The sequence below is a fragment of the Piliocolobus tephrosceles genome, chromosome 13 (genome assembly GCF_002776525.5).
Source record: "Piliocolobus tephrosceles isolate RC106 chromosome 13, ASM277652v3, whole genome shotgun sequence".
NCBI classification, from domain to species: Eukaryota; Metazoa; Chordata; class Mammalia; order Primates; family Cercopithecidae; genus Piliocolobus; species Piliocolobus tephrosceles.
Window position 1 is genome coordinate 68,105,646 of NC_045446.1, and position 15,240 is coordinate 68,120,885.

Below are 15,240 nucleotides of genomic sequence, written 5' to 3' on the forward strand. Positions count from 1 at the left end.
GCTAATTATCTTCTTCCCATGAGAGATAAAACCACTCTTGGCAGACTAACAAAACCTAATTTCTGAACATGAATTTAGATTGCCTGTTACCAGATTCAGTCAATTATTCTCCAAGAGAAATATAGCCTTGTAAGGCCTTTTGGTCAGGCCCTCAATCAGCTTTTCCACAACTTCATTATGCCTTTCTTTACCGCTAATACTACATTCATGTGACTTTTTTTTATACGATCCTATGGTTTTGGTCGCCCTTCTCCAGACACACTCTAGTTTGTGAAGCGTGGTGCCCAGAAATGACTTCATGTATGGCCCAACCAAACAGTGATCAGCAAGACTAACACGTTCCTTATTCTAAATGCTACACTTTTCTTCAGGTACTCTCACACTCATACTGAGTTGTAAATCCTCCTAAAAGTCCTTTTTGTATGTACTACTGCTATTTAATTACATAACCTCCATTCTCTTCATGAAAAGTATGTTTTGAATATGACTTCACATCCATCCCAATCAACACTGCCACTATTAACCAACGAAGTCCTTAAGTTTTCAAATTCTGAGAACCAGTGTGCCACCCTCCCAGCTTCACGATACCTCCTCCCCTTCCAGACAGTAATCATTTAAGGTACCTGATTATAAATTGTTTGGTGTAATTTCAGTCCTCTTTCATGGAGCTGCAACTAGATAATAAATATATAGCTTAAGTGCCTGGGAGGAAAAGAGCAATATTTCCAATGTCTCCCCACAATCTCACATATTTTCCCCTACTGTATCAGGCTAACGTGGTTCCATTTAGCCAAAATCAGTGCTATATAAATAAGAAACCTTGTCACCTTTCAAGAGAAGCATTCGAGCATTTCATAAATCTAACCCATGGACTCTCCCAAGAAGGCATTAGAAAAATATGAAATAATAATATGAAGGCTAAAGAAAAAATGATCAACACCACCTCCCCCTATTATAATATTATACCAAGTCATATCCCTCCAAGTCGAAGGAATTATAACAGGTTCCTACCGTGCTTTTCATGTTTCATAAATACACATGAAAGCTACCAGAGAAAGCCAAAAAAAAAAAGCACAGTTGTATACAGGGATGTGTGTCACTGAGTTCTGTGAGGCCACCACCAATACCTTCCTGAAAGTATATGCTGAAGGATTCACAATGTATCCAAGGCAGCACTAGCTATAAACTTAAAAAACAAAAATGAACACTAGCCCCAACTAGTTTCCATAATCACGTTTACCATGGCTTTTATAGCTGCTGTTCTGACACGTGGGTCTTGGTCACTGAAGTAATCCCCTATAATCTTCTGGACATCTCTGGCAACTAGGCCTTCTGCATCTTTTGTGACACTTTTCTCCAAAGAGCCAAGATTGCCAAGTAACTGCAGGCACTTATTTCTTACACCATGAGACGTATCTGTCAGATGCTATCAAAAAAAAAAAAAGAAAAAGAAAAAAAGGACACGATTAAGATATCTTAACAAACACAGACAAAACCAGAAACAAAAGCACTGCATCAACCTTAGGGGTGATTTCAAGCCCTATATTCTCAGGACAGTCTGTCTAGCATCATGTTACTTGAGCATGTGTCTTCTCAAAAAAAACATGAGTCCTTAGAAAATGAAAGTCCTAGTTTTTCATCTTTGTATTCCCAATAGCTAGTACTTTGCCTTGTATAGAGTAAGTACTTTAAAATTCGTCCCTGAATTGCCTTTTACTTGCTTTCAAATTTCAAAGCAAGACAAAAATGTATAAATTTTTTAAACTTTTAATATCCACAGAAATATGCAAAAATCTTAAGTGTACAGCTCAATAAATTTTCACAAATACACATATATAGCAAGCACCCAGATTAAACAGTATATAACCAACACACCAGAAATATCCCTCATTCCTTCTCCAAGCAACTACCTCACCACACCACCACCAAAAATAGCTACTATCCTGACTTCTAACACATAAGTTCATTTGTTTATTTTTGTACTTTATGAAATCAAATAGTATCTGGCTTCTGTGGCTTAATATTATGTTTGTGAGATTTATGCAAGGTATAGCAGATAGCAATGGCTCATTTATTCTTGTTACTTATACAGTATTCATTTGTAAACACATAAAAATCTATTTAGCCTTTCTGTTGATGAATATTTAAGTTATTTCCAGTCTTTGGCTATTTTGAATAATGTGATTATTCTTGTATGTGGCTTTTGGTGTACATGTTCACATTTTTGTTGGATATATATGTAGAAGTAGAATTGATAGATAACAAGACATGCTTCAGCTTAAGAAGATACTGCCAGTTGTGTACAGCAGCTCATGCCTATAATGCCAGCACTCTGGGAGGCCAAGGCAGGAGGATCACTTGAGCCCAGGAGTTCAAGACCGCCCTGGGCAAATGGTGAAATCCTGTCTCTACCAAAAAATAAAAAAATCAGCTGGGTGTGCTGGCACATGCCTATAGTCCCAGCTACCCAGGAGGCTGAGATAGGAGGATCCTTTGAGCCTTGGAAGTGGAGGTTGCAGTGAGCCGTGATCATGCCATTGCACTCCAACCTGGGTGACAGAGTGAGACACTGCCTCCAAAAAAAAAAAAGATACTGCCAAATAGTTTTCCATAATGGCTGTACTAATTTACACTTCCACCAGTGCTGCATAAGTGTTCTAGATGTGCCACATCCTTGTCAACATTTAGTACTATCAATATTTTTTATGTTAGCACTTCTCACCGGGAATTTTAATAATCAGTTTTCCTCCTGCATTACCCTAGTCCAATGCTACTAAAACAAGCTATGTGAATAATATAGTAACATAAATTAAAAATACTTTGAAGAAATGAGATTGTACATGAGGTAATAAAAAAGGTACAAAACTCTGGATTTCAAACTTCTTTTGACTAACATCCAAAGTAAGAAACATACATAATATTGCAACACAGTACATAAAAACACACATACACCAAGTTTAACAAAACAATATTTACCTTATAGCTTGTGATTTACTCTGATATTTATATTTCATTTTCTTTTTATAAAAAAAAAATTGTGTCTGAAGAAATTGGTCGCATTACCCACTAAAGGATCATGATTCTCAAAGTGAGTCACTAGTTTGGAGAAAAGTGAATGGGACTTGGCCAGCTTGAACAACACAGCAAGGCCCCATTTCTTTAAAAAAAAATTTATAGCCGAGTATGGTGGCACACACCTGTAATTCCAGCTACTCAGGAGGCTGAGGCCAGAGAATTGCTTGAACCCAGGAGGCGGAGGTTTCAGTGAGCCGAGATCACGCCACTGCACTCCAGCCTGAGCAACAGAGCAAGACTCTGTCTCAAACTGCGCCCCCTAAAAAACAAAAACAAAACAAATAAACTATTTATATTTAGCATAAAAACATCATTTCTCATGACTAACCTGTTGATTGCACCTCTGTTACAAATACTTTGATTTTCAAGCATCAAACTAAATCCTTCCAGCTTCTGTTAACCAGGCAACAATAATGCACAATCAATGTATTACTGCACACCAAATCTTAGCCCAAAAGAGAGTCTCATGCTGTCAGGGAAACAATTACAGTTTTATGATGTCCTTCCCCTACAGGTCACTTCTTGCATCAAGGTTATCATCATTAAGAACTGCTTTTCTTTATACTGTTGGATAAAAACTGATTAATTGGCCGGGCGCGGTGGCTCAAGCCTGTAATCCCAGCACTTTGGGAGGCTGAGATGGGCGGATCACGAGGTCAGGAGATCGAGACCATCCTGGCTAACACGGTGAAACCCCGTCTCTACTAAAAAATACAAAAAACTAGCCGGGCGAGGTGGCGGGCGCCTGTAGTCCCAGCTACTCGGGAGGCTGAGGCAGGAGAATGGCGTAAACCCAGGAGGCGGAGCTTGCAGTGAGCTGAGATCCGGCCACTGCACTCCAGCCGGGCAACAGAACGAGACTCCGTCTCAAAAAAAAAAAAAAAAAAAAAACTTATTAATTAAAAAAAAACTGCTAAGTATCTGCAGATGCTGCTTTGGTGTTACACACTTTGTCAGGCCATTGAAGTGCCATCATTTTTATATTAATGGAGCAAGTAAGCAAACCACATCCCCAATAATAGACCAATTTATGTCAAAAATAAAAATAAACTAGTTTACAATTTTGCTATATATTTAAAAAAATGGTTCTGCATATCAACAAAATCTGACAATGAAGTTGAATAAGACAAAAATAGCATACTGACCCATTCAGCATCGATATGGATTTTTTTTTCTTATGAGATAAGGGTCTTGCTCTGTCACCCAGGTTGGAGTGCAGTGTGGTGATCAGTATTCACTGCAACCTTGGCCTAACAAGCTTAAGAGATATTCCCACCTCAGTCTCCTGAGTAGCTGGGACCACACGTGTGTGCCATCACACCTGGCTAATTTTTAAAATTTCTGTAGAAATGGAATGTTGCCATATTGCCTAGACTGGTCTCAAACTCTTGGACTCAGGTGATCCTTGATATGGATGGTTTTTAAGGACAGATGACAACTTGGTGTATTCTGTATGCAGATTCTAATGGATACCCTCTTTTAACAAGACCTTTGTTCTCCCAGAAAAACCTTTACAAATAGGAAAGAAAGCAGAAGACCCTCAATTTCAGTTGTGCAAATGCTACACTAGAAAACTGCATTAATTTCCTGTCAAGTCTTTGAACTATGTCTATTCGTCTCTCAAATGAGGATTAGCTATCCAATAAGTAAAATGATTAAGGAGAGGATAAATGAGAAGAACTTTGAAAAGTATCCAAAAGCATGACTTTCTTCCTACTGTGATACAAAGAATACAACAAAGTAACATCCTGTATTTAAAAATTATTATAAAGAGACCATTTAAACTTCAAAAAATAATGATTATAGTATGACATAGTAAATAAAACAGGAGATGAATGGAAGGAAGGAGGAAGGAATGAGGAAGGGAGACTGGAGGGAGGGAGGGAGGGAGGGAAGGAAAGTAGGAAGAAGAGAAGAGAGGGAGGGGGGGGAGGCAAGCTCTTTTTATGGTAATAACAAAGTCAGGCAAGATTTAATAACAGTTGCTAAAATAGTGGGTAAAGTTTGATGAGGAAAAGCATATTTACATAATCTCAAAGTATCTCTCCACAAATTATCTATTTTTGATTTTAATATTTTATTATTATAGTCATAATTATATATATTTATGGGATAAAATGTGATACTTTGATACATGTATGCAATGTGGAATTATTAAATCAAGCTAATTAACATATATCCATCACCTATCATTTTTTGTAGTGAGACATTTGAAATATTCACTTAGGTTTTTTGTTTTTTAAGAGACAAGGTCTTCCTCTGTCACCTAGGCTGGAGTGTAGTGGCACGATTATAGCTCACATAGCCTGGAACTCCTGGGTTCAAGCAATCCTCCTGACTCAGCCTGAGACTACAGGTGCACGCCACCACGCCCAGCTACTTTTTTTACTTTTGTAGAGAGAGTCTCGCCACGTTGCCCAGGCTGGTCTTGAATTCCTGGGCTCAAGCAACCCTCCCATCTTGAACTCACAAAGTGTTGGGATTACAGGTGTGAGTCATTGCACCTCCCTCCTCTTAGTTATTTTTAAATATACATTATTGTGGACTAGAGTCACCTGCTATGTAATAGATCTCAAAACCTATTCCTCCTATTCCTCCTGTTGAGTTGAAACTTTGTAACCTTTGACCATCAACTCCCCACTCCCTCCCTTCACTACCGCTCCCAGCCTCTGGTGATCATCACTCTACTCTGAGTTCAACTTTTTAAAATTATACATATAAATGAGATCATGTGGCATGTGTTTTTCTGTGCTTGGCTTATGTCACTTAGTATAATGTCTTCAAGGTTCATACATGTTGACATGAATGACAGGATCTCCTTCATTTACAAGGCTGAATAGTATTCCATTGCATGTTATATACCACATCTTCTTTATCCATTCATCTGCTGATAAACAGGTTGATTCCATACACTGGCTATTGTGAATACTGATGCAATGAACACTGGAGTGCAAGCATCCCTTCAACATACTGATTTCAATTCCTTTAGATATATACCCAGAAGTAGGATGGCTAGATCACATGCTAGCTCTATTTTTAGCTTTTGAGACCTTCACCTTGTTTTCCATAAATGGCTGTACTAATTTACATCTTCGCCAACAGTGTACGAGGGTTTCCTTGTCTCCCCATGCCAACACTTGTTATTGTTCATCTTTTTTATAAAAACCATTCTAATAGATGTGAGGTGATATCTCATTTAATCTGCAATCTGCATTTTCCCAATGACTAGTGATGTTGCATACTTTTTCATGAACCTGTTGGTCATCTGTATGAAGTGTCTGTTCTGGTCCTTTACCCATTTTTATAGCCAGGTTTTGTTGTTGTTGTTGCTACTTAGTTGAATTTCTTATATATTTTGGATATTAGCCCTTGTCAGATATAAGGTTTACACTTCTTTTTTTTTTTTTTTTTTTTTTTTTTTTTACCTCTATGGGTTGTCTCTTCACTTAGTTTCTTTTCTTGTATAGAAACTATTTAGTTTGAGACAGTCCCATTTGTCTATTTTTTGTTGTTGTTGGTTGCCTGTTCTTTTAAAGTCACACAAAAAAATCATTGCCCAGATCAATGCCCCAGAGCTTTCCCTGTGTTTTCTTCTAGCAGTTTTGCAGTTTCAGGTCTTTTGTTTACGTCTTTAATCCACTCAGTTCAAGTATGTATATGACATAAGGGTCTAATTTCATTCTCCTGCATATGAAAGACCACTTCTCCCAGTATCATCTATTGAATAGACTGTCCTTTACCGAGTGTGTGTTCCTGGCACCACTGTCAAAAATCAGCTGACCATAAATGCATGGGTTTGTTTCTGGGCTTTCTATCCTGTTTCTTTGGTACTGTTTTTATGCCAGTACCATGTTGTTTTGACTACAACTGCTTTATAATATATTTTGAAAACAGGGAATGTAATGCCTCTGGCTTTGTTCTTTTTGTTCAAAATTGTTTTGGCTATTCAGTCTTTTGTGGCTTCATACAAATTTTAAAGATTTTTTTTCTATTTCTGTGAAAAATGATATTGGAATTTTGATAGGGATTACACTGATTCTGTAGATCATTTTGGGTAGTATGGACATTTTAACATATCAATTCTTCCAACACATGAATTTTAGGGAACTGCCATTCTGTTTTCCACAATGGCTGTACTATTTTGCACTACTACTATCAATGCACAAGGGTTCCAATCCTTGCTAATACTTTTTTTTTTTGGCAATAACTATCCTAATGGGTTTGAAGTGATATCACACTGTGGTTTTGACTTTCTTTCCCTAATGATTAATGATTAGTGATATTAAGCATCTTTTCTTATTGGCTTATTGGCCATCTATATGTCTTCTTTGGAAAAGTAAGTTTCCTTAAGGAACTCATGACCCAATAGTCATAGTTACAAAAGAAATGCAATACATTATAACTGCATTTGGAGATGGGGCCTTTCAGGAGATAATTAAGGTTAAATGAGGTCATAAGGATGGGACTCTAATCCAATAGGATTGGTGTCCTTATGAGAGCTCTCTCTCCTCATGTACAGGGGAGAGGCCATAAGAGAACACAGTGAGTAGACAGTTGTCTTTAAGCCAGGTAGAGCGTCCTCACTAGGAACTGAATTTGTCAGCACCTTGATCTTAGATTCTAGACTTCAGAAACGTGAGCAATTTCTGTTGTTTAAGCCATCCAGTCTGTGGCATTTTGTTATGGCAGCCCTTAGAGAGGTATATCCCAGAAGTGAATTGCTGGATCATATGGCAATTCTATTTTTGAGTTTGGGGATCAAATAACTCTATAATCAAAACCTGGCAGACACCACCTTAGCCAAGTATCAAAGGCAACATCATCAACGAGTCAAAGGTCATCTGTGCCTCATGATATGATACATTGTGAGGGACACAAAATTATTTGTTATATTCTTGTCAAAATGCATTGGCTGAATCCAAACTGAAAATAACAGATAAAACCAGATTGCAAGACATTTTACAAAATAAATGCCCTACACTTTAAAAAATGTCAAAGTAATGAAAGACAAAGAAAGGTTCAGTGATCTTTTCAGATTAAGGGAAACAAGAGACATGAAAACTAAATATAGTCATGCATCAATTACCAAAAAGGATACATTCTGATAAATGCATCATTAGGTGATTTCATCACTGTGCCAACATCAGAGTGTTCTTACCCAAACCTAGATTGTAAAGCCTACTACATCTAGCCTACATGATATAGCCTAATGCTCCTAAGCTATAAACCTGTACAACATGTTACTGTACTGAATACTGAAGGCAACTGTAACATAATGGTATTTGTGTATCTAAACATATCTACACATAGAAAAAGTACAGTAAAAATATAGTATTATAACCTTATAATATTACTGTTAAACTGTATATACTAATATACATTACACTGTCATATATACAGTCCATACTTGACTGAAATGTCATTATTAAGTGATGCATGCTGTAATTGATACCCTTAAAAAATACATATGAAGCATTTACTTCGGTGGAAAAAGTGCATGATTTCTCCAATTTACTTAAATGGTACATTATTCAGCTGCAAAAAGGAAGAAAATCCTGACACATGTTACAATGTGGATGAACTTTGAGGACATTATGCTAAGTAAAATAAGCTAGGCACAAAAGGACAAATATTGCATGATTCCACTTACATGAAATCCCTACAGTAGAAAAATTTATAAAAACAGTATATAGAATGGTGGTTGTTAGGGACTAGGGGATGGGGAGTTACTGTTTAATGGGTATAGAGTTTCACTTGTGCAAAACAAAAAGAGCTCTGTCAGTGAAAGATGGTGATGATCACACAACTCTGTGAATATACTTAATGTCACTAAACAGTATGTTTTAAAATGACTGACATAGTAAATTTTATGTTATCTCTATTTTATGACAATTTTATTAAAAACTTAAACACTTAATTACCATATGACCCCAAAATTCTGCTCCTTAGTATTCATCCAAGAGAACTGAAAACATGTATTAAGCAAAATTTGTAACAGAATATTCTTAGTATACATCCAAGAGAACTGAAAACACATATTAAGCAAAAAACTTGAAAGTGAATATTCATAGCAGCATTATTCAAATCAGCCAAAACGTGGAAAAAAATGTAAATATTGATAAATTCACCAAAATTCAGTGAAGTATAATTTTTTTCCTTATATTGATTTATTTTAAGACAGAGTCTCACTCTGTCACCCAGGCTGGGGTGCAGCAGCGTGATCTCAGCTCACTGCAGCCTCTGCCTCCCTGGTTCAAGTGATTTTCATGCCTCAGCCATCAGGGTAGCTGGGATTACCACCACACCCAGCTAATTTTTACATTTTCAGTAGAGACAGGGTTATCACCATGTTGGCCAGGCTCATGTCAAACTCCTGGCCTCAAGTGATCTGCCTGCTTTGGCCTCCCAAAGTGCTGGGATTACAAGTGTGAGCCACCACGCCAGGCCTGAAGTATAAATTTTTAATAATTGTGATAAGATATAATACGCATACCATGCAATTCTCCCAGAGAACATATGCAATTCTCCCAGACAACATGTACAATTCAATGGTATGTATGTATATGTATGTATGTATTTATGAATGAATGAATAAATGACAGGGCCTCACCCAGGTCGCCCAGGGTAGAACACAGTGATGTCATCATAGCTCACTGCAGCCTTGACCTCCTGGGCTCAAGCAATCCTCTTGCCTCAGCCTCCCAAAGTAGCTGAGGCTACAGATGTGCACCATCACACCTGCTAGTTCTTTTGCACAGATGAGGTCTCATTGTGTTACTCAAGCTGATCTTGAACACCTGCACTCAAGCGAGCTTCCCACCTTGGGAAGCGTTAGGATTACAGGCATGAGCTACTGCACCTGGCCAATTCAATGCTTTCAGTATTGTACATACATGCACAACCATCACCACAGTCAGTTTTCAAACATTATCATTACAGAAAGATCCTGTTCCTAAAAAAAAAAAAAAAAAAAAAAAAAAAGCCATTCTGTACCCTTTAGCTATCAATTCCTATCTCTCTGTTTGCCTAAGTCCTAACCAACCACTAATGTACTTTCTGTCTCTATAGACTTAACCTGTTATGGAAATTTAATATAAACTGAATCATGTAATAGGTGGTCTTTTGTGTCTGGCTTCTTTCACTTAGCATAATGTTTTCAAAGTCCAACGAAATTGTAGAATGTATTGGTATTTTATTCTTTTTAATGGCCAAATAATATTCTAACGTGCATTATTTATCAATTCATCAGTTGATGGTCATTTGACTTGCTCCCACCTTTGACTATTATGAATGCTGCTGCTGCAAACATCCATAGGGCCAGGTGCAGTGGCTCACGCCCGTCATTCCAGCACTTTGGGGGGCTGAGGCGGGCAGATCACCTGAGGTCAAGAGTTCGAGACCAGTCAGTCCAACATGGTGAAACTCCGTCTCTACTTAAAATACAAAAAAATTAGCTAGGCGTAGTGGCGAGCACCTGTAGTCCCAGCTACTCAGGATGCAGAGGCAGAATTGCTCGAACCCAGGAGGCAGAGGTTGCAGTGAGCCAAGATCACACCACTGCACTCCAGCTTGGGCAACAGAGTGAGACTCCATCTGGGGAAAAAAAAAATTCATATACAAACTTCGAGTTAATATGCTTCAGTTTGTTGGTAAGTATCTACAAGTAGAACAGCTGGGTCCTATGGTAAGGCTATTTTTAATTTTTTGAGGAACTGCCACACTGTTTTTGAAAGCAGCTGAGTGAACACCAGGCGCAGTGGCTCACTCCTGTAATCCTAGCACTTTGGGAAGCTGAGACAGACAGATCTCTTGAGCTCAGGAGTTCAAGACCAGTCTGGGTAACACGCCAAAACCCCATCTCTACAAAAAATACAAAAATTAGCCAGGCGTGGTGGCATGCACCTGTAGTCCCAGCTACTTGGGAAGCTGAGGCAGGAGGATCACTTGAGCCTGGGAGGCAGTTTTATTACAGACATCCTAGAAATGTGAGATGGTATCTAATTGTGGGTTTTTTGTTCTTTGTTTTCAGACAGACTCTTGCTCTGTCACCTAGGCTGGAATGCAATGGGAAGATCTTGGCTCACTGCAACCTCCACCTCCCATGAGGCTCCCACCTTCGAGCCTCATGCCTTAACCTGCCGAGTAGCTGGGATTACAGGCGCCCACCACTACACCTGGCTAATTTTTGTATTTTTAGTAGAGACAGGGTTTCACCACCTTGGCCAGGCCGGTCTCGAACTCCTGACCTCAAGTGATCCACCCGCCTTGGCCTCCCACAGTGCTGGGATTACAGGCGTGAGCCACAGCACCCAGCTCATTGTGGTTTTGATATGCATTTCCCTGGTGACAAGTGATGTTAAGCTTTTGTGTTGTGTGTTTACCTCTTTTGTGTATCTTCTTTGGAGAAATACCTATTCAGATCTTTTGCCTATGTTAGTTTAATACTTTTTTTAAAAAATTTGCCACTTTCCCTTCTCTGTCATGTTTTTAATTGGGTTATTTGTATTTTTATTACTGGGTTGTAAGAGTTCCTTAGAGAGTCTAAATACAATTACCAGCAAGGCGAGGTGGCTCACACCTGTAATCCCAGCACTTTGGGAAGCCAAGGTGGGTAGATCACTTGAGGTCAGGAATTTGAGGTCAGCCTGACCAACAAAGGGAAACCCCGTCTCTACCAAAAATACAAAAAACAGCTGGGCACACGCCTGTAATCCCAGCTACTCAGGAGGCTGAAGCAGGAGAACCACTTGAACCTGGGAGGCAGAGGTTGCAGTGAGCTGAGGTCAAGCCACCACGGCACTCCAGCCTGGATGACAAAGTAAGACTCTGACTCAAAAAAAAAAAAAAAAATACAATTACCTCATTATATATATGATTTACAAGTATTTTTTCCCATTCCGTGGGTTGTCTTTTCTCTGAAAAACAAGTTTCCAGTTTTGGTGAAACCCAATTTATTTACTTTTTTCTTTTATTACATGTGCTTTTGTTACATCTAATAATCCACTGCCAAATCAAAGGACATGACAATGTACCACTACATTTTCTTGTTAGGGGTTTATAATTTTAGCTCACATATATTGAGGTCTTTGATTCATTTTAAGCTAATTTTTGCATGGTGTATGGGAAGTTTCCAGCTTCCTTCTTTTACTTGTCCCAACATCATGCATTGAAAGGACAATTTTTTTCTCCATTGAATGGTACTGGCATCCATATAGAAAATCAGTTGACCAAAGACACACGAGTTTATTTCTTCTCCTTCTTCTTCTTTTTTCGTTAGACAGGGTCTTGCTGTGCCACTCAGGCTGGATTGCAGTAGCACAGTCTTGGCTCACTGGCAGCCTCAACCTCCCAGGCTCAAGCAATCCTCCCATGTCAGCCTCCCAAGTAGCTGAGACTACAGGCACGCACCACCATTCCTGGCTAGTTTTTATATTTTTTGTAGAGATGGGGTTTTGCCATGTTGCCCAGGCTGGTCTCAAACTCCTGGGCTCAAGTGATCTGCTCACCTCAGCCTCCCAAAGTAGTGGGATTACAGGTGTGAGCCACCACACCTGGCCAATTTCTTGACTCTGAATTCTTTTTTTTTTTTTTTACCTTTTTTTTATTTTGAGACACAGTCTCACTCTGTCGCCCAGGTTGGAATGTACTGGTGCAATCACAGATCACTGCAACCTCCGTCTCCTGGGTTCAAGTGATTTTCCTGCCTCAGACTCCCCAGTAGCTGGGATTACAGGTGTGTGCCATCACACCTGGCTAATTTTGAATTTTTAGTAGAGACAGGGTTTCACCATGTTGGCAAGACTGGTCTCAAACCCTTGACCTCAAGTGATCTGCCTACCACAGCCTTCCAAAGTGCTAGGATTACAGGTGTGAGCCACCATGCCTGGCCTTGACTCTCAATTTTATTCCATTTATCTTTACATCTACCTTCATATAGTACCATAGTATCTAGATATTACTGGTGCTTCTTTTGCTAGATTTATTCATAAGTGTTTTTTTGTTTTGTTTTGTTTTTGTTTTTTTCTTTTCTTTTTATTTTTTTGTTTTTCTTTCTTCTTTTTTTTTTATTATTATACTTTAAGTTCTAGGGTACATGTGCATAACGTGCAGCTTTGTTACATATGTATACTTGTGCCATGTTGGTGTGCTGCATCCATCAACTCGTCAGCACCCATCAATTCGTCATTTATATCAGGTATAACTCCCAATGCAATCCCTCCCCCCTCCCCCCCATGATAGGCCCCGATATGTGATGTTCCCCTTCCCGAGTCCAAGTGATGTCATTGTTCAGTTCCGACCTATAAGTGAGAACATGCAGTGTTTGGTTTTCTGTTCTTGTGATAGTTTGCTAAGAATGATGGTTTCCAGCTGCAACCATGTCCCTACAAAGGACGCAAACTCATCCTTTTTTATGGCTGCATAATATTCCATGGTGTATATGTGCTACATTTTCTTAATCCAGTCTGTCACAGATGGACATTTGGGTTGATTCCAAGACTTTGCTATTGTGAATAGCGCCGCAATAAACATACGTGTGCATGTGTCTTTATAGCAGCATGATTCATAATCCTTTGGGTATATACCCAGTAGTGGGATGGCTGGGTCATATGGTACATCTAGATCTAGATCCTTGAGGAATCGCCATACTGTTTTCCATAATGGTTGAACTAGTTTACAATCCCACCAACAGTGTAAAAGTGTTCCTATTTCTCCACATCCTCTCCAGCACCTGTTGTTTCCTGACTTTTGAATGATTGCCATTCTAACTGGTGTGAGATGGTATCTCATTGTGGTTCTGATTTGCATTTCTCTGATGGCCAGTGATGATGAGCATTTTTTCATGTGTCTGTTGGCTGTATGAATGTCTTCTTTTGAGAAATGTCTGTTCATATCCTTTGCCCACTTTTTGATGGAGTTGTTTGTTTTTTTCTTGTAAATTTGTTTGAGTTCTTTGTAGATTCTGGATATTAGCCCTTTGTCAGATGAGTAGATTGCAAAAATTTTCTCCCATTCTGTAGGTTGCCTGTTCACTCTGATGGTAGTTTCTTTTGCTGTGCAGAAGCTCTTTAGTTTAATCATATCCCATTTGTCAATTTTGGCTTTTGCTGCCATTGCTTTTGGTGTTTTAGACATGAAGTCCTTGCCCATGCCTATGTCCTGAATGGTACTACCTAGGTTTTCTTCTAGGGTTTTTATGGTATTAGGTCTGACATTTAAGTCTCTAACCCATCTTGAATTAATTTTCGTATAAGGAGTAAGGAAAGGATCCAGTTTCAGCTTTCTACTTATGGCTAGCCAATTTTCCCAGCACCATTTATTAAATAGGGAGTCCTTTCCCCATTTCTTGTTTCTCTCAGGTTTGTCAAAGATCAGATGGCTGTAGATGTGTGGCATTATTTCTGAGGACTCTGCTCTGTTCCATTGGTCTATATCTCTGTTTTGGTACCAGTACCATGCTGTTTTGGTTACTGTAGCCTTGTAGTATAGTTTGAAGTCAGGTAGCGTGATGCCTCCAGCTTTGTTCTTTTGGCTTAGGATTGTCTTGGCAATGCGGGCTCTTTTTTGGTTCCATATGAACTTTAAAGCAGTTTTTTCCAATTCGGTGAAGAAACTCATTGGTAGCTTGATGGGGATGGCATTGAATCTATAAATAACTTTGGGCAGTATGGCCATTTTCACGATATTGATTCTTCCTATCCATGAGCATGGTATGTTCTTCCATTTGTTTGTGTCCTCTTTTATTTCACTGAGCAGTGGTTTGTAGTTCTCCTTGAAGAGGTCCTTTACATCCCTTGTAAGTTGGATTCCTAGGTATTTTATTCTCTCTGAAGCAATTGTGAATGGAAGTTCATTCATGATTTGGCTCTCTGTTTGTCTGTTACTGGTGTATAAGAATGCTTGTGATTTTTGCACATTAATTTTGTATTCTGAGACTTTGCTGAAGTTGCTTATCAGCTTAAGGAGATTTTGGGCTGAGACAATGGGGTTTTCTAAATATACAATCATGTCATCTGCAAACAGGGACAATTTGACTTCTTCTTTTCCTAACTGGATACTCTTTATTTCTTTCTCTTGCCTGACTGCCCTAGCCAGAACTTCCAACACTATGTTGAATAGGAGTGGTGAGAGAGGGCATCCCTGTCTTGTGCCAGTTTTCAAAGGGAA

General features: G+C 38.9%; 1 protein-coding gene across 1 annotated transcript in view; it reads right to left on the reverse strand.

Annotated features, from left to right (window-relative positions):
• Positions 1-15,240, reverse strand: part of INTS4 (integrator complex subunit 4) — a 122,889-nt gene that overhangs the window by 78,618 nt on the left and 29,031 nt on the right. The window contains exons 5-6 of the mRNA XM_023209327.3: positions 1,241-1,426; positions 624-674 (exon numbers count right to left, since the gene is read on the reverse strand). Of these exons, the coding sequence (XP_023065095.2) occupies positions 624-674; positions 1,241-1,426 (237 nt within the window). The remainder of the gene's footprint in view (positions 1-623; positions 675-1,240; positions 1,427-15,240) is intronic.